This window comes from Eulemur rufifrons, chromosome 8, assembly GCF_041146395.1.
Source record: "Eulemur rufifrons isolate Redbay chromosome 8, OSU_ERuf_1, whole genome shotgun sequence".
In the NCBI taxonomy this organism is placed as follows: domain Eukaryota; kingdom Metazoa; phylum Chordata; class Mammalia; order Primates; family Lemuridae; genus Eulemur; species Eulemur rufifrons.
This window is the reverse complement of record NC_090990.1, coordinates 67993624-68019185: the sequence shown is the minus strand read 5'-3', so window position 1 is coordinate 68019185 and position 25562 is coordinate 67993624. Positions and strand designations below refer to the sequence as shown.

The window sequence follows — 25562 nt, the reverse complement described above, 5'->3', positions numbered from 1 at the left end:
GCCAACGCAGACTTTTGCCCGTGGGAGCTACAGCAACTGGGGCGCTAAGCAAGCGAGGTCACCGTCCTCTCCCCATAGCTAGTATCTTGCCTGCAGATAGAGACAGAAACCTCCCCTATAGAGGAAGAACCAAAGGGAAACAAACAAAGAGAATTTCGGTCTACTATTAGTGTGGACCCTGCCTGCCTTCTGAAAGACCACAACACAGTGTCCTAACTCGCCAAAGCGGTCTTGGATCACTCCAATCCTCTAGGATTGGACCCATCGGAAGCAGTCCCCCAACGGAAACAGAAAAATCTCTAAACGATACACAACAGTCTCCCCCTCTTGCCAAAAGAAGCAACATACCTAGACTGTTTCACAGCCTAAGAATAGAGCACAAAGAGTGCTGTTAACCAGACTAAATCTATAAGTAAAGATCCAATGATAAATCTAGATGGGAAGGGCCCAGCGAAAAAACACGGAGAGCACAAAGAATCAAATGGAAAGCTCATCACCAAAGAGAAATACCAGCTCCCAACCATTTGACACAAACCAGACTCAAAACACCAACATGTCACAGGAAGAATTTCAATTATGGATTATAAACAAGCTGAATAATACACAAGAATCAATGGATAAACAACACAAGGAAAACACACAAAAAAAATACAGGATTTGGAGGAAAAATTCACTAAAGAAATTGAAATATTGAAGAAAAACCAAACTGAACTCCTAGAAGTGAAGAATTCACTCAGAGATCTACAAAGCACTGTGGAAAGTCTCAAGAGCAGGGTAGATCAAACAGAGGAAAGAATCTCAGAAATTGAAGATAATTCCTTCCAACTAAATAAGTCAGTCACAGAGATAGATCGAAAAAGTAAGAGAAATGATCTGAGTCTTCAAGAAATGTGGGATTATGTGAAGAAACCTAACTTGAGAGTTATTGGCATTCCTGAGGGTGAAGAAGATAATAAGCAAGGGTTGGACAAGCTATTTGAAGACATAATCGAGGAAAATTTTCCAGGCCTTGCCAATACTCTAGACATACAGATTCAAGAAGCTCAAAGGACCCCTGGGAGATTCATAGCAAATAGGAAAACACCACGCCACGTAGTCATCAGGCTGACCAAAATATCCACTAAAGAGTCACTTCTCCAAGCTGTAGGGAGAAAGAAACAAGTAACTTACAAAGGAAAACCCATCAGAATTACGCCAGATTTCTCAGCTGAAACCTTACAAGCAAGAAGAGGTTGGGGCCCCATTTTCACGCCTCTGAAACAGAATAATGCCCAGCCTAGAATCTTGTACCCAGCTAAGCTAAGTTTTCTATACGAAGGAGAAATCAAGACATTCTCAGATAAACAAAGGTTGTGGGAATTCACCAAGACAAGACCAGCCCTCCAAGAAGTACTCAAAAGAGAATTACACACGGAACAGCACAAGAAAGATCCACGAATGTAAAACTACTCAAGAGCTAAAGATCAAATTCCAGATACCACAATGGCCCAGGAGAGAAAACATCACAATGAAGTTCTACCCAACAAGCTGAACAAAAAACTGTCTCACTTATCAGTTTTCTCAATAAATGTGAATGGCTTGAACTCCCCGCTCAAGAGACATAGACTGGCCCAATGGATAAAAAAACACAATCCAAGTATCTGCTGTCTTCAAGAAACTCACCTAACCTGCAAAGATGCATTTAGACTGAAAATAAAAGGATGGAAATCGATATTTCAAGCAAATGGTAACCAAAAGAAAGCTGGTGTGGCAATCTTAATTTCCAATAACTTAGCTTTCAAACCAACAAAAATAATAAAAGACAAAGATGGCTACTACATACTGATTAAAGGCACAATTCATCAAGAAGCCATGACTATACTCAATATATATGCACCCAACCTAGGTGCACCTAGATTCATAAAGCAAACCCTACTAGATCTCAACCAAATGATAGATAACAATACTGTAATAGCTGGAGACTTTAACACCCCACTGACAGTACAGGACAGATCCTCTAAACAGAAAATAAACAAAGACATAATGGACCTAAATAGAATGCTAGAACAAATGGGCATGGCTGACATCTATAGGACATTCTACCCAAAGTCCACAGAATATACATTCTTCTTATCAACTCACGGGACATTCTCTAAGATTGACCATGTCCTAGGACATAAATCATGTCTTCAAAAATTCAAAAAAATAGAAATTATACCATGCATCTTCTCAGATCACAGCGGAATAAAAGTAACAATGATCACAAACAGAAACCCTCATTCTTACTCATAGTCATGGAAGCTAAATAACTTTCTCCTGAATAACTATTCGATAAAAGAAGAAATCAAGATGGGAATCAAAAATTTCTTTGAATTAAATGACAATGGAGACACAACTTATCAAAATCTATGGGATGCAGCTAAAGCAGTCCTGAGAGGAAAATTCATATCCATAAATGCCTATATCAAAAAGACAGAAAACATGCAAATAGACAACCTAACGAATAGACTCAAAGAGCTGCAGAAAGAAGAACAGAACGATCCCAAACCCAGCAGAAGGCGAGAAATTACTAAGATCAAATCAGAACTAAATGAAAAGGACAACAAAGAAACTATAAGGGAAATTAATAAAACAAAAAGTTGGTTCTTTGAAAAGATAAACAAAATAGACACACCCCTGGCTAGACTAACCAAGAACACAAAACTAAAATCTCTAATAACCTCCATTAGGAACACGAAAGGAGAAATCACAACCGATGCTACAGAGATACAAGATATCATCTATGAATTCTACAAAAATCTTTATGCACACAAACTGGAGAACGTGGAGGAAATGGACAAATTTTTAGAAACACATAGTCTTCCCAGGCTCAACCAGGAAGAAATAGAGTACCTGAACAGACCAATATCAAGAACTGAAATTGAAACAGCAATAAAAAACCTTCCCAAAAAGAAAAGCCCTGGTCCAGATGGGTTCACACCTGAATTTTACCATACATACAAAGAAGAACTGGTGCCCATCCTACATAAACTATTCTCCAATATTGAGAAGGATGGAATTCTCCCCAACACGTTCTACCAAGCCAATATAACATTGATACCAAAACCTGGAAAGGACGCAACAAAAATAGAGAACTACAGACCAATTTCCCTCATGAATATAGATGCAAAAATTTTCAATAAAATACTAGCAAATCGAATCCAAGTACTTATCAAAAAAGTAATCCACCACGACCAAGTGGGCTTCATCCCCAAGATACAGGGGTGGTTCAACATACGTAAATCTATAAATATAATTCACCACATAAATAGAAGCAAAAACAAAAACCATATGATACTCTCATTAGATGCAGAAAAAGCATTTGACAAAATTCAACACCCTTTTATGATAAAAATGCTTAACAAAATAGGCATTGATGGAACCTACCTAAAAATGATACAAGCCATATATGACAAACCCACAGCCAACATCATACTGAATGGGGAAAAACTGAAAGCACTCCCACTTAGAACTGGAACCAGACAGGGCTGCCCATTGTCTCCATTACTTTTCAACATAGTATTGGAAGTCCTTGCGAGAGCTATCAGGCAAGAAAGCAGAATCAAGGGAGTCCAAATAGGGAAGGAAGAGATCAAACTCTCACTTTTTGCTGATGATATGATGTTACATCTGGAAAACCCCCAGGATTCAACCCTGAGACTCCTGGAATTGATTAACGAATATAGCAAAATCTCAGGCTACAAAATTAATATACACAAATCAGAGGCATTTATATATGCCAATAACAGTCAATCGGAAAACCAAATTAAAGACTCAATACCCTTCAAAATAGCTACAAAGAAAATAAAATATCTAGGTATATATCTAACTAAAGAGGTAAAGGACCTCTATAAGGAAAACTATGAAACACTGAGAAAAGAAATAGCAGAACTTGCAAATAGATGGAAAAATATACCATGCTCGTGGATCGGAAGAATCAACATTGTTAAAATGTCTATACTACCCAAAGTGATCTACAGATTCAATGCAATCCCTATTAAATTACCAACATCATTCTTTACAGACATAGAGAAAATAATTATACACTTTGTATGGAATCAAAGAAGACCCCGTATAGCAAAAGCAATTTTAAGCAACAAAAACAAAATGGGAGGTATTAATTTGCCAGACCTCAAACTATACTACAAGGCCATGGTTCTTAAAACAGCCTGGTATTGGCACAAGTGCAGGGACACAGACCAGTGGAACACAACAGAAAATCCAAATATAGAACCATCCTCATATAGTCACCTAATTTTTGACAAAGCGGGAAAGAATATACTCTGGGGACAAGAATCCCTATTCAATAAATGGTGCTGGGAGAATTGGTTAGCCACTTGTAGAAGACTGAAACAGGACCCACAGCTTTCACCTCTCACAAAAATCAAATCACAGCGGATAACAGACTTAAACCTTAGGCGTAATACAATCAGAATTCTAGAAGAAAATGTAGGAAAGACTCTTACAGACATTGGCCTAGGCAAAGAATTTATGAAGAAGACCCCCCAAGGCAATCACAGCAGCAACAAAAATAAATGAATGGGACATGATTAAATTAAAAAGCTTCTGCACAGCCAAAGAAACAGTCACGAGAATAAACAGACCACCGACAGAATGGGAAAAAACTTTTGCATACTACACATCAGATAAAGGACTGATAACAAGAATCTATTTAGAACTCAGGAAAATCAGCAAGAAAAAATCAAGCAACCCTATCAAAAAGTGGGCAAATGACATGAATAGAAACTTCTCGAAAGAGGATATAAGAATGGCTAACAAACATATGAAAAAATGCTCAACATCCCTAATCATCAGAGAAATGCAAATCAAAACCACAATGAGATATCACTTAACTCCAATGAGAATGGCCTTTATCAAAAAAACCCAAAACAACACATGTTGGCGTGGGTATGGAGAGACAGGTACACTAATACACTGCTGGTGGGACTGCAAACTAGTGCAACCCCTGTGGAAAGCATTATGGAGGTATCTTAAACAGATTCAAGCAGACCTGCCATTCGATCCAGCAATCCCCTTATTGGGCATATACCCAAAGGAAAAAAGGTCATTCTATAACAAAGACACATGTACCCGAATGTTTATAGCAGCACAATTCACAATAGCAAAGATGTGGAAACAACCCAAATGCCCATCAATACATGATTGGATTAGTAAGCTGTGGTATATGTATACCATGGAATATTACTCAGCTATAAGGAATGATGAAGACACATCATCTCTATGGTTCTCCTGGAGAGAGTTGGAACCCATTATATTAAGTGAAGTATCCCAAGAATGGAAAAACAAGCATCACATGTACTCACCAGAAAATTGGTTTCCCTGATCATCACCTAAATACAAATCTGGGAACGACACCAATTGCATATCAGACTGAGGTGGGGGGTGGGGGAGGGGATGGGGGTATGCCTACACAATGAGTGCATTGCGCACCGTTTGGGGAGCGGTAACACTTGAAGGTGCTGACTCGGGAAGGGGGCGTGGGGAAGGGAGGGATATATACCTCATGATGGGTGCAATGTGCACGACCTGGGGAACAGACACGCCTGGAGCTCTGACTTGGGGGGAAAGGCGGTACAGGAGCAACGTATGTAACCTACAATTCTGTATCCCCCATAACAAGATGAAATGAAATAAAAAAAAAAAAAGTACTTTTGCAGGAAATTCTCCAGTAAGAAGCAAAACAACATATGGGAAATAAATGTCAGTAAATAATTTTGTAACATTTATTATCTAAACAAGTAATGAACAACAACAAAATTATATTAATGCTTAGCTTAAACTCCACCAAACACCAACAGGAGGCAGGTTGGTATTGGAGTCTGGATGGAGACAAGAAACAACTGAAATGCCTTAACTTCTGTTGGAAGTGAAGGGGTAAAGGAAATATTTATATTGATAAGCTTTAGAATTCCATTACTATAGAAAATAAATAAATGAATAATAAATATAAGAATAGATCTTAAGTTGAGAAAAACACCAAAAGACTAAAATCCTAACGTGTGATTTTCAAAACAGGAAAGCAAAATTCAGTCTATCCAATAGAAGTTAGGAAAGGAGGGGAACAGAAGAAACAAAAAGGAAATACATGAAATCTGAAACATGAAAGAAGATGGCAGAAACAATTCCTAACAAATAAACCTATGTGAATTGGTTAAACTCACTTTTAGTAAAACAAAGACTCTCAGCTTAGAATTTTAGAAGGTGCAATAATATATTGCTCGTAGAGAAACATTTAAAATTATAATGTTATAACAATTCCAAAATTATCTACATATAAATGAAGATGTAAGGAAGGTGGGATATTTGTAACAGCTAATGAAAAAGATCAGTTAATTGATCCTAAAAGATTTTGTTATTCCTCATTATAACTTTGCACAATAGCTCAAAGCTTCTGTCCTAACAGAACTCTTTGTCTCTGTCCTGATTCCTCCCAATATATTCTGCAACACAATCTTTCTAAGTACAAACATAATCTAGTTCTGTTGATGCTTTTTACAGTCATTACCTATTACCTACAGGATGAAGTCCAAGATCATTGGCACGTTACTCAAAGCCTTCCTTGATTTGTATTGTGGCTACTTCCCCATTGCCTTTCTATCAACTACGCTCCTGTCCTCTCCATGCTTTGGGATGAAACATTTACTCTTTTTAAAATAGAACATTTTCTCATTTCTGTACCTTTGCCTATTTGGCTCTTTCTGCCTGGAATTTACTTTTTCCCTTTCTATTTGTCCTTCAAGACTTAAATCAGGTGTCACCTCTTCCATGATGCTTTTTCCCTTATACTCTTGTATTTATATGACATTATATCACATTACATTAAATTACTTTCTCTCCCCTGCAAAATTATAACCACTGGAAGAGCAGGGACCATATAGTACAAATTGTGCTCAATGAGTAGATGAATTCAGTTCAACCAATATTAAGTTCCAGGTGCTAGATAGAGCTAGACTTAGACCAAGAAGTAAGAAACTAAAATTTAGGAAACAGGTTCTCTGTATAAAAGTTACAATGAATGGTTTATTTAACTCAAAATAAGAGAATTAAGATAAACAAATTATTTTCTGAAATATTAATTGTATGAGTATTATATTTAGGCATCACTCTTATGGTTGCATGTGACAGAAAATCAACTCAAATAAGTTAGTTAGATATACAGAATATATAAAGGATATTGGGCATATCTCAATAGCACTGCAAAGGCGAGGCAGCCCCTAGAGCTGAGGTTCAGTGGGAACTGAGAAAACTAGGGACATGAATTTAGCTAGGTTTCTGCCCATCTCTTGGCCTACTGACCTCACCTCTCCTACCAGATTCACCCTTTCAGTAGGAAAAACAGACGGAGACTAGTCCTGATCCTTCTAACACATAGCTTTGCTGCCAGAGAGACAATGAACTTCTTCCCTGGTTCCTGTTCAAAAGAGCTTGGAGAATAGCTCTGATAAGCCTGTTCAGAGTCAGATGCCCTCTCTGAATCACCTACAGGTGAATAATGAATCACCTGTAACCAGAAAAAGACTCTGATCTGCCTGAGTCAGATACCCATCCTGGGTGAATCAACGATAGCAAAGAGGGCAGCATCAGACAGCCAAAGATGAGAGAAGTGGACACAGTCTCAATCCCTGCCAGTCAAAGTGAGTTCCTCCAGCACCATCTGGAGCTTATTAGAAATGAAGCATCTTGGGCCCCTGAACTTAATGAACCCAAATCTGTACTTTAACTTGCTCCCCACGTGATTTATGTACACACTCAAGATTGAGAAGCATAGAACACATGAACTAGTAACAGCTGTTCTCTATTTCTTCTGAGGCTGGCTGGGAAAATTAGCACTGGTTTTAGTTTGTAGCAGGAGGTCTTTCAAGGAAATGCTTGCAAGATTATCTTGAGTTTAAAACATAGAATACAATATCTTGAAAAGTTTTTGAAATTTCTTTTGGAGGAAATTTTACACAGAAATAGTATTCACTATTTTTCTTTGGGATAGTTTGACACATATGCAAAGGAATAGACATTTAAACTTCCTTTACTGTCTCATCATTTGTATACAAAATTCATCTCCTTTTGTCTCACATCCCAGAGACTAGGTTCTGGCTCCTGGAAATCCTCATTTCTATACCACTGACTTGTTTCCTCCTTGGGCCCTGCTCTCACTATGTTTTCCCCACATGGTCTTAATTAAACAGTTGGATATTGACCATGATAACTCCCAGAGTGGTCCTGTGGTGGTATCAGTATACTTCCTGGGTTTGTATCAGAGTGACCTGTGCTAACCAGTCAACAAATGTGAGAGACTCTGGGTCCTCTGTACTAGGGGCTGTGCCCATTGATGTGGAAGCTCCTCCTGGAAAGAATAAAAGGGAAAAATTCACTTGCATATCAAGTTATTAATAGTACCAGTTTTCTTAAATCTACCAATCTCTTCCAGCTCATTCCAGGTGTGGTATGGAAAATGCTTTTTTGACAGCAAAGAGATTGTTCTTTAGTTGAATGGAGCAAAGAACATTTCCAAGAATCAACCATTCTCTTTATCTTCTGTGTATATCAGGACTTCTTAAAAAATCAGATTATGTCTTTGCTACTAGTCGAAACAAAAGTTGATTATAGATTTCCAAAGGATTAAAGGACAGCTCCAAAAGAACATAGGCTTTTTACATTAAATTTTTTGTCACTTATTGTTGATAAATTAAATAAAAATAGGATAGATTTTTTTTCTATTAGAGCTGCTTCTTGATTGATGGTTTAAATCATTTTAGATGGTGTGTTTTTTTTCTTTTAAGACAGCAAGGGTAAGAATTTAAAGTATCTAAAACTACTTTAAGAATCCTGAGGCTGGGCGTGGTGGCTCACACCTGTAATCCTAGCACTCTGGGAGGCCAAGGTGGGCGGACTGTTTGAGCTCAGGAGTTCGAGACCAGCCTGAGCAAGAGTGAGACCCTGTCTCTACTAAAAATAGAAAGAAATTATATGGACAACTAAAAATATATATATATAAAATTAGCCAGGCATGGTGGCGCATGCCTGTAGTTCCAGCTACTCGGGAGGCTGAGGCAGTAGGATCTCTTGAGCTCAGGAGTTTGAGGTTGCTGTGAGCTAGGCTGATGCCATGGCACTCTAGACTGGGGAACAGAGAGAGACTCTGTTTCAAAAACAAACAAAAAAAAAGAATTCTGATTCAAAGTCTCATTAGATTCTCAAACCAGCTAGTGCATAGTGACAAGGATTTAGCAAGATGCCCCATCTCCTGATTTAAGAATCATTTAGGATAACTGTAACATCTTTTTATGGTGGGGGGAAGGAGGAGAAGAGGGCTAATTAGGCTAATCAATTCTAACTACAGAAGTCTTTTCAGAGAATTCATTTCTATGCAAAGAAAAAGAAGGAATTGAGAGTTATTCTGGATAACAAAATAGGCTTCTACACTGTGGCAAATGAGAGATTGTGCATCTGACTTCCCCAGTTTTTCTGCCATATTGAAATGCCCATACAACTATCAAACATTTTATGCCACTTTAAGTAGACATTGCTAAAACCTGTGGAAGGGCAGTCACTCCTCTTGGTTGAGTTTCAACTGATTCTTTTCTTGTTATTTGTGTGCTATTGAATGTATCATTTACAGGACACTTAATAGAAAGTAGGAAGTGAAAGAAAAAGAAAACATACTGCAATAGACAGACTAAAGAAATAGCTGTTGAGCTTGGTCAAATTACCATTATTTAAAATCTCATTGACCTGGATTTTTCTAGGGCTACAGTAATTTAAAGGAATATAGCTTGTTGTGCCTATGTTGAAGCATTTCCTTTTCATTTTCTGAATACATGGTTAGACAGTTTCCAAAGCATCAACTGTCCATTTCAAGGCTATGAAACTAGAGTGGCCAAGGGACCTTTCTATTTTGTCTAAAGATTTACTGGAAGGCGCTGAATTGTTTTTCCTTCAGGAAGTAAATCCCTGAAAAAACTCAAAACCAACCAGTCAGCCAGACTGCAGATTACCCAGGAACCAATAAAGAGTCAGTTTTCCTGGCAACTTTTAAAATCTAGGCCAAATTCTGAAACTACCTGGTGAATGATTTCCTAAAGTCTGAAATGGTCCCAGATGAAAACATCCTGATTATCAAGTGCATCAACCTTCCCTTACTGGGAACCAGTCTCAGCCAATCTGATACTCCTCCTTACTATTCATGTGGATATGTGGTAGCCTCATTATCTGATATTAATCATGAATCAGTAATGTCCCTGACATTTCCAGGTAAGTGAAGTCTAACTCATTTAGTTTGAAAACTTAATTTTAAGTATATTCATGGCTATTTTTCTAAAAGAGGATATATTGGCTAGAATATGACTGTTTTCTATTTCTCAACATGTTTTGGCTTTTGTACTATGTAGACTGTTTCTTTTTGATATGTAAAAACCTTTGTCCTCAATATAAATAATACGTTTATTGTAAAAAATTTGGAAAATATTATACGATGTTTAAAGAAATTTTAATTATCTATTTATATATCTGTATACACACACACACACATATGCACATACACTTTTCTTAAACCATTAAGACCGTACTGTATATTCAAACATTTAAAAACTGCATATTATAAGCATTCCACCAAAAGATAGTTTTGAAATGAGGGTAAAGATCATGATGGAGGTGATAACCCATATTAACTTAGTGCTTCCTCTGTGACAAACACACAGAAATAAGTTATACAAAGAAATAAGTTAATTTTCCTAATGTTACATAACTAGTGAGTAGATATATATTTTTAAAACATTTTATTATGACAGTAAAAATATTCCATAACTCTCATTTTAAATGACTGAGTAGAATTTCATCATATCAGCACATTATAATTTACTGTTATTGTTAAATATTGAGATTGTTTTCAATTTGGGGATCTTTCAAATAATGTTTCTGCGAACATCTTTGCTGGCAATTTTAGTTATTACCTTGTGATATAAACCAATGTGTCAAAGGGTAAATGTTTTTATGGACCTTGATATTGCCAATTGCTTTCTAGAAGGACAATGCCCATTTATAGTCCATGAGATAGTACGTGAGAGCATACACCTCACTGCCCTTTATGAATATTAACATTTAAGATACCTTTGTTAGTTTGAAAGTTAAAAATTGTGTCCTCTATATATTTTTAATTTAGTAATGTGGACTTTTGTTGTCACAATGATTATGTGCTCATAGCACAAAGAAAATTAGGGCTGGAAGATATTCTCATTCACAGACGAAGAGATTGAATGACCCAATTAATCCTAGTGTTTAGGATCTTCCATTTGTTATTCTTGGTTATCACTGTCACTGTTATTCAGGGCTGCTGTTTCACTACCAGGTATGCATATTTGATACAGGAGTTTTGATATAAATGTAATTCTATCCAGCAGTAACACAGAGCAACAAAACAAAACAAACTAGACAACTGTGTTATGTTAAAGTAGCAAATTTGATTGACACATTATGCAGCAGTAAAATGGAAAAAACAAACAAAACCTTTGTATTTTAGCAAATTTGATGGACATATGATTCTAAAGATTTCAAAGTTAATAGCAATGTTGAAAACAGTCTGTTGTAACAGTTCTGTGAGTCAGTGGGGTTTCCCCCTTATTTCTCTCGGTTTCTGCTTCCTGGATATATCATTAAATGTAGATAAGGAAGGTACACAGGACATTGAATTAAATATAAAATGTTTCCTGCATATTGGTCCTTGGATACACGATAAAAAATTAGGTCTATCATGAGAGCATTGAAAAATTCTTTTTTGAAAAGTGAAATGCAAGAAAAACTGTTAATATGAGATTTTTGTTAGGTTATCAGATAAACTAAACTGGAACTAAAGTTCCTTGTACTATTATTCTAGAAATTTTTACTAATTATCTTGTCTTGCTCAGTTACTTTAGTTCCATCTGCATGCAAGTATAGCTCATTAACATAGAGATGGATCCATGTATATAGAGAGATGATTCAAAGTAGCAGAACCGCCTGGGTTCAGTGTTCTGGCATTATCATTAACTGGCTGTATGACCTTACTCAGTTTGTATTAATAGAACCACTCTTTGCCTCAGGTTCCTGATTTGTAAAATGTGAATAATGTTACCAACCTCATAGAGTTTCCATGAAGAAAAATGAGATAATAAAGCAGAAGCTGTTAGAGTGGTGCCTGGCATTAACAGTACTAGAAAGTACTCAGTGAATACTTGCTATTTTTATTTTTGTTATTCTTATTATTCTAAGTATTCTGTTACTACTACAGAAAGTAGTTTGCCTCCTATCTATTCATCAAGCTAATGTCTTGTGAATAGTATCAATATAATTGTAACTATATTTCTGGAATGAGCTTACCAAAGAATTAACCTGAAAACCCTTCTTGGCTATGGATACTAGAGCAGCTGAAAATCTGAGGCATGTACAGTGTTGGCTCAGTTCATGCAAGTGGGCTTTTGTTTCAAGAGGGAATATAGTAAACTGATTAAAAAGGTTGGTCTCCAGAGTCAACTATCTCTGATTTAAATACTGCTTACATCGCTTACCAAATGAGATTGCAGGCAGATTATTTAACTCTCTACGTCTTTGTTGCCCATCTATAGAGCATTTGGATAGGACATTCCTTCCCTTTAGAGCGCCCTGCTCTGGCCCTTTGCTGGCTGTGCATCTCCCAGGGATGGCTTTGTGAGTGTGAGACACGTGCAGTCCCATATGGCCTTGTGTTCAGAAGGGTCCTGTGCTTGCTTTACTGTTCTGTGGCAGCCTTCTTGAAATTCTGAATAATTTTATCTTTGAACTTGTGTTTTGTAAGGGAAGTCTGATGCGGCAGTGGAGAATGCATGTAAGTAGAGGAGATAGGTTTAATATGCATGTCTGCCGTTCCTTACTATGCCATTTGCATATAGGTTCATGATGCCTTATGAGCACAAAGTTTGGGTGGATTCACAATGCATACAAGGTTCACAAGACTCAAAATGAGTACAAGGTAAACACGTCATGTCTAGAGCTGAGTAAGTGGGTGTCCTGACAGCCTGAGAGGCCCTACTTTCAGTTCAAACCAGAACTTTCTTCAAACACAGAAAAAAGGCAATTACATTTTAAGAAACATAAATGACCAAGGGATTCTATCTATCCTTTCTTATTTGTTTTACTTCCCTGTATTAGCCAACTACTTATGCTCAAAATGATGACATAAAAGGAAAGAGAAAGATGGGGCAAGTCATAGTTCCTTTTCCTTTTAGTCCTTCCTTACTCATCAGTCAGCCAAAGGTAGAGCTTTGGTAGAATGTGAACTTATCAAGTGAAATAAAAACACTTGAGCCGGTTTTGTGCAGTATTTACATTGTTCTGGCAAAACGAGGTGCATATTCATATATGAGCTGCAAAATACAAATTGTGTATTCCATTTGTGTTTAAAACTGGCATTGCAATATATATAACCTGAAGTTTTGTATCCCCATAATGAGCTGAAATAAAAAACAAAACAAAACAAAACAAAAAAAACTGATTTTTCAATTTCAACTGAATTTTCTTCACTTTTCAAAATTCAGTACCAAAATCAATAAAAAGATAATTTTCAAAAACAAACAAACAAAAAACTGGCATTGCATAATATAGATGAATGGTGAAATTCATATGAATATTTTGAAATTATAATTTTTCTTTACCTAGAACAACATTAAATGACAAATAAAAACACCATCCAAGCTGAGAAGCATTGTGGAAAAAAGGAAAAACTTTTATATTTTAGAAGCGTTAATTACACTTTTGCCCCCACTGTTTGAACAAAGAGTCCTGCATTTTCATTTTGTACTTGGTTCCCCCAAATTATGTAGCTAGTCCTTTCCTCTTTTGATGGGATGAAGAATCCACAGGGCCAAGGGGTTGTGCCCATTTAGTATGTATACTCCTCTTCCTCTTTCTCTTTCTACAAAATACCTCATGTACCTGAAGTAAAATTCCCTGACAAGTTCTCTTTAGGGCAGATTGCAACAAAGGTGTGTACACTGCCAGGTTAGAAAGATGGGCAAAGGGCAGCTATTCATGTGGTGTATGGGCTGACAAGGCCACACCCATGTGCATGAGGCCCCTCAGGATTTGGACTGCAGAGGGGAGGAGGGTAGGAAGAAAAGAGGGTGTACCATGGTCCATCTGTCCCTGAGCTGCTGTGTTCTGACATGACACTGAGAGGTTTCCAAGAATTTTAAGTTTGAATCCGGCCTCATGATTAAGGTATATTTGTCAATATAGGAGATAAATACATTTTCACAGCTTGTTTATAATATTTGTACACTTAAACACATGGTATCTGAATCTACATTTGTACTCTTGGCTCAGGACCCTCAAACATTAGTGGAGGACCTGGATGTGAGTATGTGAAGCACTTAATGCCTGTCACTTTGTAAAAAAAACAGTAAATTGTGGCTACTACCATTATCAGATAAAATAATGAATGATGAGGATGATAATGTCACACCATTCTCTTCTTGGCCAAGGCCCTGAAACCCTGCTCACTTCTCCCTCCCCAACATCTCCTACCATCCAGTTGGTGGGGTGACGGTGGTAGTGTTAGTACTCTGCTTTCCAACCCTCAGATACTGAGTTTTTGTTCTAAATGGACTAGGTGCCCAGATCCTTAGAGTGCTGTTCTGGGTCCCACTGCCATGCCCTAACAGTAGAAGTAGCTGCGTTCTTTTGCCTGCAGAATCATGCATGAACTTAGTATTAATAGTATGCCCTCTGGAGTTTGAATTGTGCTGTCCATTCTATAGCTCATCATTTTTTTTAGTCCCCTGCCCCCTTATGAATTCTGAATTGCTTTTAGAATTTAGGAAAAGGTTTCTCTCTAGTGACAGTTAAAATAGGTTAGGAAGAACCATATGACATGTTTCCCTTTTGACATTTAGGTTTCAGGAACTAGGTTAAATAGATTTTTCTCAGTTACAATAACTATGCATTACCTAGTCTTTCTAATTCAATGGCTTTTATGTCCTTATTATTTAGTTCTTACCTGTATTGCTAAATTTGATTATCTGTGTGAAATTTTACTGTAAGACTCCTTGAACACTGTTTTGTTGATTTGTTTTCTCTTTCCTTGTTTTAATGAATTACTCTAACAAAAAAATTTTGGAAAGATTTTGGCATTTTTTAGACGTCTAAAACCATGTAGAATTATTCCAATTAAAATCCACTGGGGCCATATATGAGGTAGTTTTTTTTAAAGTACAATTTAAAAATTTTAATGCTTATATTATCTATCTCTCTCTCTCTCTCTCTCTCGCTTCCCTTCCCACCCCCTTATTTTTTTGCTGGTGTTGATATCACCAGATTATCATCAGGTGAATGAAAAGAATTAGATCTCTATATCCACGTGCAGAAAAATGAAATTGGATCCTTATCTCACACCATACACAAAAATTAATCCAAAATAGATTAAAGGCTTAAAGATAAGACCTGAAACATAGAAAACATATAAGGGGAAAACTTTATGATATTGGTCTGGGCAATGATTTTTTGGATTTGACTCCAAAAGCTCAGGCAACACAACCAAGAATAGACGAATGAGATTATATAAAACTAAAAATCTCCTGTAAAGAAAACAATTAACAGAGTGAAGAGGCAATCTATGGAATGAGAGAAAATATTTGCAAGCCATACATCTGATAAAGAGTTAATATATAAGGAACTCAATATAAGGAAGTCAACCAATTCAATACTAAGAAAAAAAAAACAAATTAAAAAATAGGCAATGTACCTGAATAGGCATGTCTCAAGTAAAGACATACAAATGGCCAACAGGCATATAAAAAAAAAGTTCAACATTACTAATCGTTAGAGAAATGCAAATTAAAACCACAATGAGATATCACCTCATACCTGTCAGAATGGCTACTATCAAAAAGATGAAATATTGAATGTTTTGGCAAGATATAGAAAGAAGGGAACTCTAACACACTGTTAGTGGAAATGTAAATTAGTGTAGCCATTATAGAAAACACTATGAAGGTTCCTTAAAAAATTAAAACTAGAGGCCGGGCGCGGTGGCTCACGCCTGTAATCCTAGCACTCTGGGAGGCCGAGGCGGGTGGATCGCTCAAGGTCAGGAGTTCGAGACCAGCCTGAGCAAGAGCGAGACCCCGTCTCTACTAAAAATAGAAAAAAATTATATGGACAACTAAAAATATATATATATAGAAAAATTAGCCGGGCATAGTGGCGCATGCCTGTAGTCCCAGCTACTCGGGAGGCTGAGGCAAGAGGATCGCTTGAGCCCAGGAGTTTGAGGTTGCTGTGAGCTAGGCTGATGCCACGGCACTCACTATAGCCTGGGCAACAAAGTGAGACTCTGTCTCAAAAAAAAAAAAAAAAAAAAAAAAACTAGAGTTATCATATGATCTAGCAATCCCGCTCCTGGGTATATATTCAAAGGATTTGAAATCAGTATGTTGAAGAGATGTCTGCACTCCGGTGGTCATTGCTGCATTATTCACAATAGCCAAATTATGGAATCAACTTAAGCATTTATCAACAGATACTCAACAGAGCAGAAACGGATAAAGAAAATGTGGTATATATAGTCATCATGAAATTACAAAGACAGTTTGGTGGGGTAGGAAGTGAGCAACTCAGAGGATTAGGAAATTGTGGCCAAAATAAGATACTGGATTTTAAGATTTCACAGGTCAATCTGTTCCAGGTCATCACTAGGTCCAAATTGTGCCCTTAGGCGTATTAAGTCAAACCATATGGAATTGCCAATATGCCCATTTTTTACTTATAAAAAACCACTTTCAAGATCCAATCCAATAGTTTGCTCAAGTTTAATGGAGGTGGGGTAAAAATCAAGGAATTTTGAGGATAAGATATTGATTGGCTCATTCATATAGATTCTGATACCACTCAGAACAATTTTAGGAAATGAGGGGGAAGAGTATTGTGACTCAGGTGCCTATCTTGGGTGAGGATGGTAGATGACAGTGAAGAGAAGGGTTGAAGGATGGCATAGATTAATGGCATAGTTGGAGGCCTTTACAAAAAAAACCAACATTAGATCATAGGAGTAATGGCCTTGTTTGGAAGTTGCAAAAGGGAGCTTGGTATCCTTTCTTGGTACTTGTATTTGGGTATTGGGAGAAGTACCAATGTCTAGGATAGATTTATTAGATCTTCTTTATTATCTTTCTGATAGGCCACTTAATTGGCCTATCAGAAACTAAAAAAACTAAGGTCATTATGGGGCAATGATGGCATAAAGTAAAATTTTGGCATATTACTTATGACAATTCAGATCCATTTTACAATAAACTGCCTTATAAGCAGAGTGCATAAGAATTTTTTTTTACTGTTCTTTACTTTTTCTCTTATCTACTTGCTGACATTTACCTCTTTTCTCCTCTGAAGTCACATCATACCCCCCGCCCCCCCCAAGCAGTTTGCCACTGTATCTCATGGTACATTCTTCTGAGTTCACCCAAATGGGAAATTAAAGTTTCAATGAGTGATGTTCAAAATTTTCAAGGCTAAACCCATGGCAGCCAATGTTCTATGTAGCTGAGTTGGGACCTCAGACTTTTTTGTCCACTTGGAGCAGGTGAGTGGCCCTCTCCTCAGGTATGTGCACTGGTTTGGTTTTCTAACTTTCAGAAGAGAAATCCAAACTGACTCTCTGCAAATTTGGTTGGCAAAACTCCTGGATATACCCTCAATAAACAATACTGACTTTTTGGACATCAGTGTCTTCTAGCCTTGAAACTCTACTGTTGAGTTATTATAACAAAATTGCATGTAAGAAACACTAGTCATAGAAAGCTGCCTGAAGTACATGCAATCCATTCATTCCAAGTTTTATCTCTGAGGCAAGGTCAAGAGCTACTTGGTAGGTCTGCATCGTTTGGGTCCCTATATAATTGCCTTTCCTAAACAATGCAGTGGTGTTACTCCATTGGCTTGCAGTGAAGGCTGTTGTGATTAGCACCATATTAAACTTGCTGTTTATTATATGGATGCTGCTAAGTCTGCACTCTTGCCATCACAGCACCCTAATTTACTGAGGATCCATGGATGAAAACTCTGGTGGTTCTCAGGACTAGGAAAAGCCATGTTTCTCCCGAGCCTCCAATTTGCTTTTAACTGAAGACTGTTAACTTGTTACTGTATATGTCTCCCTTGTCTTACCTACTTGTCACAAAATGAAATGTGTGACCTAGCTGTAGCAATTGTATTGGAAAATTATAGTATGCATTGGATGTGCTGATCCTTCCCCTGGTTTTTATTATATATTTACTTCATTCCATTTATTTATTTTTTAGTATATTTATTGTATATGTCTCTGAGATGCCTCAAATCCTGTTTTGGAATAAGGAAGGTCTATAAATAAAGAAATAAATTTGGGGTCTACATGGAAACAATATCCTATACATTTTGTTTTCAATCATAAAGAGAACCACCCACGTCCTGAACTCATTATGCTAATGAACTGAGAACTTAAAACACTTTTTACAAGAATATCTACCCTTAGAAGCACTGGACTCTGTGATTAGTCCTTGATGGGGACTGCCATACTGCTAGGTCTATATTTACATTCCTTTTTCCTTTTCTTCTCCTTCCCCTTTCGTTTATCATGCTGCCAGCCTCTCTCACCCTTAATCGGCCCTTCACGTGATCCTCAAATCCCCCCTTCTCAGAACAGCTCTGATCATATTGGCCTCCTGATTTCAAAAATAAATTCTCAAATCCTCTTCAGTGCCTGCAGGAAAAAGACCCAAAACTCTTACTCATCTTTGTATCCTTAGGACCTACCATAGGCGTGGAATACAGTAGGCAGCTGATGAACATTTGTTGAATGAACTGAATTGCATTAAATAATTAGAGCACTTGGTGCAAAGTACACAATAAATGTTTATTTCCCAATCACTTTTCCCTCACTCCTGGCCTGAAGGTACCTTTCGCACCTCATATCCCACCACTGTGGCTTTAAGCATCATGATTCTTGAAATTTCATGCACATAGCATCATTTCTGTGCCCAGGGACCCTTCATCATGCTGTGATTTCTTTCTACAATGCAATATCTTCCTTAAATGCATCATCCTTGCTCAAATCTAGAGAAAAGATGTTGGTTGTGTTGGTCCAAAGCTCCTATATAACAAGCCATACCTTTTATATTTAAATAATTTGGTTTGGCCATTTCTAGTATTATTTACGAAAAGAAACCAAATAGCTTTTAGCAACTCTATTAGATTAGCTACAATTGCAAGTCCTTTCTAACCGGCAAAGCTCCTTGAAATGAATAAAACCATACCTCCATTTATTGATACAAGTGCCCCTTCTTTCTAGTATTCAAAATCATTCAGAATAAAAGATTGAACAACCCAGTTGTTTAGCATTTTATTTCATTATATTGCCCCCTACAGGACATCTGAAATACATTTTAGAAAATTTTATGATCAAAAGGACAGATGGTTTACTTTATTTATCTCATGAAAACTCAGCCCAAGCCTACTGACACCTGCAGTTCTCCGAGCCACTTCCACATAATTTTTAAAACGTGAATGCCAGGAATGGTGCTGTTGATATTAATATTAGGACAAGGAACGGAAGTGTCATCAGGAGGAGGTGTCTCTGTAGAAGGCTGTGGAGGAATAAACAAAGATACTTGTGCAATGTTGGATATTTCTGATTTCAGATCAACCTTATCAACAGCCTGAACAGCAATGAAAAGATCTGTGCCATTTTCAAAAGTGATGTTTTCTGGTTCAAACACAAAGACTTCCACAGAGTTGGCCTCTTGAGGGATGAGATCATCGGTATTCACTTGAAGAGAATCATTGAACTTGTCTCTGAGATCAAGAATACTTGTACTTATTCGAATGATATACTTGTAAGCTAAAAAAAGAAAAAAAGGAAGTGACTTGTAATTCTCAAATCTTAAAGAGCTAAAAAAAAAAAAACCCTTAAGCTTAAAAAGTCTACTAGAAACTATCATTATCCCATAAAATTCCTAAATAAATGAAATTGATGGTCCATATTTATAAGGGATTAGTATCTTTTTCATTCTTGTTTGTATATCCTGACAAAGTGATGAATATAAAGCTGGATCGGGCATGACTTAAGGCCTTGGTCAGCATTTCTGTCCATAGCACATGGCTAAAGTGAGAGATTGTTTAATTACTGTTTATTATTTTATTCCTTACAAAGGGATTTTTGTACCAGCACTTCTCAAAGTGTAATGTGGGTACAAATCACCCACAGATCTTAAAACTCAGATTCTGGTTCAGTAGGTCTGGGGTGGGGCCCGGGGCTCTGTATGTCTAACAAGGGTTCAAGGGATGCCCATGCGGGCAGCCGATAGGCCACACTGTGTGACAGAAAGCAGGACCTGAGGTTTCTTCCAAGGGACAGCTCTGCTCTGTAGGTATGTGTGCTCTATTCCCTGTTCTTCCCCAGGAGTCATTACTGAAAATGAGGTGTATTAAAGGACAGTTTGGCAAGATTTCAGAAAAAAGTAAAGTTTGCCTTTCCTGACTGAAACCTCTCACTCCCAAAGTGGGCCATTTTTCAGATTTTAAGCCTCTCTCACTTAGCAATCGTTACCTTTCCTTTCAGAGGATGGTCAAGATCCCTCCTGCCTTCTGCCCCCTCACCCGTCATAACGCGCCTGCCTGCCTCACCCTCTTCTGCTCCTCTGCTTGGCTGGTAAACTCCTTTACAGGGTCCACACCACGGTCAGCTTACCTGTCCCGTGATCATAATCATCCCCAGGAGCTGTCCAGGTCAGGTTGATGAGATTGCCCCCCTGGATTTTCGCCTTCAGGTCGGTGATTTGGCAAGGTGGGAAGAGATCAGGTATGGGGGCCTTTGGGATATCAGAGGCCACAAATGAACCTCCCGAGGTTGTTCTGCTAAAACATACGTGTTTGTCTTGAGGATCATTCTTATTAATTTCAGGTCTTGGTGGATTCCATTTTATTTCACCTGCATTAAATAATTACTCAAAATATGGTAAGCAACATTACAAAAGGTCACTTCCTCCCTCTGTTTTCTTGTCGAATCACCCTCTTCCTATTCTCCCCTTCCCCTTCTTTCCTCCCACACACAAAATTGATTTTAAATATTTGGTGACAAGACCCCAAATCAGGTTGCATCGGAGGGAAAAAAGCTAAGAGAGAATCATGATTCTTTATCTCACAGATATTTGCTGATATTTAGTGGAATAACCTTTTGAAATTTATTTTCCTAACATTTGTTCTGGAATTATTTCTTTTCCCATCTTTTTGCCTATCCTGATCTTAACATTCCATAAGGTCCATTTAAATACTACCTCTGTTTTAAACTCAGACTGCCTTAAGAAATCTTTGCTATACTGTGGGTTTCATTATCTTGCCTATGTATTTGATACTTAATCATCTGGACTTTCAAGGATTGCCTCGATTGTTATTCTATGCATATTTCTTTCACTTTTCCCTTATTTGTGTTTTTTTTTAATTAGATTGTAGTTTTTCGTGAAATTGTTTTATGTTAGGCTTTACAAAATTTTATGCTTTTGAGAAACTCCTGATTTTCTCAATATATGCATGAGAACCTAGTTCTTGTAGCAATCTCAAGTTCCTTCACGTTCTTGTTGAAAGCTTGTGTAAAAGTAATCCTGGAATTCAAAAAATACTCTGGCTTGCTCAATATGTGGGGTTCTCAGACTCTCTTTTTAATAAAAATATTCATTCCATAGTACCCTAACTTGGCATTACTTAGAATTTGCTTTCTCATAAACTCTACATCTGTAACCCACAAAATTTTTATTTGCAAAGACAGATTAATATTCATGGCCATTAATCTGGTCTTGGGCAAGGATGACATAGGTGCTTTGGAAGGTTCAGGGTTGTATTGAATTTCCCAATAGAGACTGCCTCTCTTGGTATAATGGTTCATCAAGTGAGAGAGGGAAGAACATGGTTTTTTAGTGCTAGGCCAGGCACTATCACTATTAGTTATATGGACCAATAACCTCTCTATCCTCTGTTTCCCCATCTGTAAAAAGGGATATTTAGGAGAATGAAGTGTACTACTGTAAGTAAAGCAGTGTGATAAAGGTACACATAGCTACTAACCCAATCCCCTCCTGCCTTCTTCCCCTAACTCAAAAAGCAATAATAGTGTCTCTTGAAGCATTTTTTTCCTATGGTCACCTTTGCATGAGGGGACAGGACATGTCTCAGAATCCTCCCTTCACTAAGCACACACTCAAGTAAAGAAGATAGTGGGAAGCTTCTTGAAGGAGCTCTTCTCCTTACTGCACACCAACATCAGGAAAAGTTCTCCCCAGAACAGGGTGGAGATTGATAGAAAACAAGTGCTGGAACCCATCAGGATTCAGACTTGGTCTCAACTCCTGCTCTAGTCCAGGGCAAGTATTTGTAACCAGGAGTGGTGTGGGACTGTCTGTTTCATGGACATAATGTTCCCACCTGCTTGCTGTTGAAAATCACTAGATAGAACACAGCTTTTAATTACCTCAGTTCAAAGACCAGCCCCCTACCAAATAAAGGATGTGGGCTCAGTGTGCTGACCAGAATTAGGTTCATCTACTATTCTCCCTGGTCTGAGCAGGAGGAGGCAAGAGGAAAGAAAGACAGTGGACTTATAACGGTGATAATGATGTAGATAACAAGCCCTAAATTGTTATTTTTTATTCGGTGGAAATTCTTCATTAGAATGAATTAGAAATGCTTCAGTGGAAAGATCTTCATTAAAAATGTTGTAAAAAGAATAATAAAACATTTATTGCACACTATTTACCAGCAACAGCTTATTAGATGTATTTACTTGTTTATTCCTCATGACCATCCTATGAGGTAGTTACCATTATTATCCTTATTTTACTATTGAGGAAAGTGAAGCACAAAGAGATTACCCAAAATACATTATTTGGTGGAGGGCTGGGCTTTGAACTGAGGTGGTCAAAAGCTATGTTCTATCAAGTGGTTTTCAACTGGGAGCTATTTTGCCCATCTAGGGGACAGTGGATGATGTATAAGAGACATTTTTGATTGTCATGACGGGGGGGGGGGGCTGCTATTGACATGTAGTGGGTAGAGGATCCCACAATTGCAGAGGGTAGTCCTCCACAACAAAGGATTGTCTAGATTAAAATGTTAATAATACCATGATTGAGAAACTCTGATTGAATCATGCACCATTCTGCCCCACAGACTTAATGGTTTTCTCTTGCTCACAAGCCTTTTACTCAAGCCAGGTGTGTTATTACAGGTTACTTACCATTCTCAATCCAGCCAGGTATGTACAAGGCTCCACTCTGCTGGGCTGTTACTCTCCGTCTGGCAGCCTCAATTCCTCCCAGAGCCCACACTTTTACACTGTATCTACCATTTGTATCATAAGCTGTAAAATACCTTGAGTAGATACCATCATGCTTAGTAGCATCAGCACCTTGATAAGTAAATAAAGGAATTGATGAATATACTAAAGGTAACCGGGCATTTGTATAATTCCAACTCATATGTGGGTTAAAAATTTTCAAAGCAAAGAGAAATCCATCAATATCTTTAAGAGATCTTAAGATTTGAGTATGTTAAGAATGAGGCCTATTTATTCTTTTACCACTGTGTGTACGTGTGTGTGTGTGTGTGTATGTGTGTAGTTTTATGTGTACATCTTGTCTTCTTGAATTGTCTTTCTTTTTGAAATCTGAGATCATGTCGGGTTTTTGTTACACCCAACATAGTACAAGGTAACTACTCAATGTCTATCTATCTAACTGAATTGAATTGTTGTATGTGACTAAGGAGGAAAAATATATGATTATTTAATAAAAGTTATGACTTCTCAGGGTAGATTTAGGTAGGAAATTCATTTATAGAATTTATTCTAATAAGATTACTTGCATCACAGACATGTTCTTTCTAAAAAGAAATGCAGAGTCTCTTTTCTCTCTCCTGATAGACTTCTTAAATACAAGAATAATGGACATATTTTCACTTCAGAGGCAAGTTAATATAGAGCCTGTATAGATATAGAAATCATATAAAATTGTACTCAAATCCATCTCTGCTGCTTTCTAAATGTGAAAGACTCAGTTTCTTCACCTGTAATGTAGGGATAATAATATCTCGAAAGTGTGTGGTGAAGATAAAAACAAAGATGTATATGTATCTTTGTATATATGTCTTTGTGTATGTATACAAACATATATGTACATATGAGTATATATAACCACCTAACACAAAATAGCTATTAATTTTCCTCCTTCTCTTTTTGGGGGGTGTGGAATACCTTCTGACAATCCCCTAGAGGCTCTGTGCCTATTGAGGTTGAGCCACTAATGCATTTTGAGCTTTGCAGAAGCCTTTACCAACATTTTGAAATATATGAATTGTGAGGAAATGGAAAATACTCCCAACCAGCCCCCCAGGGCTGGGCTCCCTGCTTCTAACTGCTCTCACCAGATCATGCCCTTTTGCTGTTCTCTGATTGCTTCTTAGAAAAAGAAAGATATATGTTCGAATTTCTTGGATGACTACCTGCTCCATTGTCCAGTAATTCCAAGGTAACTGTATTTCCATCCTCAGATTCGATCAGGGCTGTGACACTGGCCCTGAGAATTGGTGAGGCTCCTTGGCGAATGTTTGCATAAATTATCATGGGGCTAGGGAATTTGCCTGTGTCCTTGTTAATTTTGGAGGTCACTGTAATTGGAGGCAGGGTGGCACTTGATGCACGGGAGGTGACAGTCAGAGTCAGGGTTTGTGAGCTTGCTTGCAGACTGTATTTCCAAATACCAACCTGATCAAAACAAGTGGAGACATTTCCAATTAATAATATTAGGTGACACAGACCTGACTTCAGTGTCACATATAGGAAAAGCTTATCTGATACAAGCATGTTGCGAGCATACATAAGAAGATCTGGGCATTTTTGATACTCTGTCAGCCAAGGAGAACTTCAGTGTGTTTGGACTAACTATATGGTTCCCATTGTCAAGAAAATCCTACTCAGGGGGAAAATGATTTCTGAAAGCTGTGTCCTTATCTTCAAGAAAGTTTAGCATTTGAATATGTTAAGGATGAGGCCTACTTCTTTTACCACTATGTATGTATGTATATGTGTATAGTTTTATGTGTATATCTTGTCTTCTTGAATTGTTGTCTTTCTTTTTGAAATCTGAGATCATATTGGATCTCTGTTACACCCAACATAGCACAGGGTAACTACTCAATATGTATCTATTGAACAAAATTGAATTGTTGTATGTGACTACAGAGAAAAAAATATTATATGATTATTTAATAAGACTTATGACTTCTCCTCAGGGTAGATTGAGGTAAATCATTTACATTCATTCTAATAAGATTACTTACATCACAGTAAACAGATATGTTCTTTCTAAAAAGTCTTGGTTTTTTAAGAGATGGACTCCTGAGGTAGAGGAAATAGTTTTCATGATCCTGAAGCTTCAAGGATCATTTTGCATCTTGACTGTGATATAGTTTGAAGGTTCTCCCTTTAGTACCTGGACAAAATA

The 25562-nt window shown here is 37.4% G+C and overlaps 1 protein-coding gene across 1 annotated transcript in view; it reads right to left on the bottom strand.

The window, feature by feature from the left end:
- Window positions 1-19418: 19418 nt before the first annotated feature.
- The window catches only part of CLCA1 (chloride channel accessory 1), a 29795-nt gene continuing 23651 nt past the window's right edge, over window positions 19419-25562 (bottom strand). The window contains exons 11-14 of the mRNA XM_069478158.1: window positions 24562-24823; window positions 23300-23470; window positions 20762-21001; window positions 19419-19912 (exon numbers count right to left, since the gene is read on the bottom strand). Of these exons, the coding sequence (XP_069334259.1) occupies window positions 19515-19912; window positions 20762-21001; window positions 23300-23470; window positions 24562-24823 (1071 nt within the window). The 3' untranslated portion in view covers window positions 19419-19514. The remainder of the gene's footprint in view (window positions 19913-20761; window positions 21002-23299; window positions 23471-24561; window positions 24824-25562) is intronic.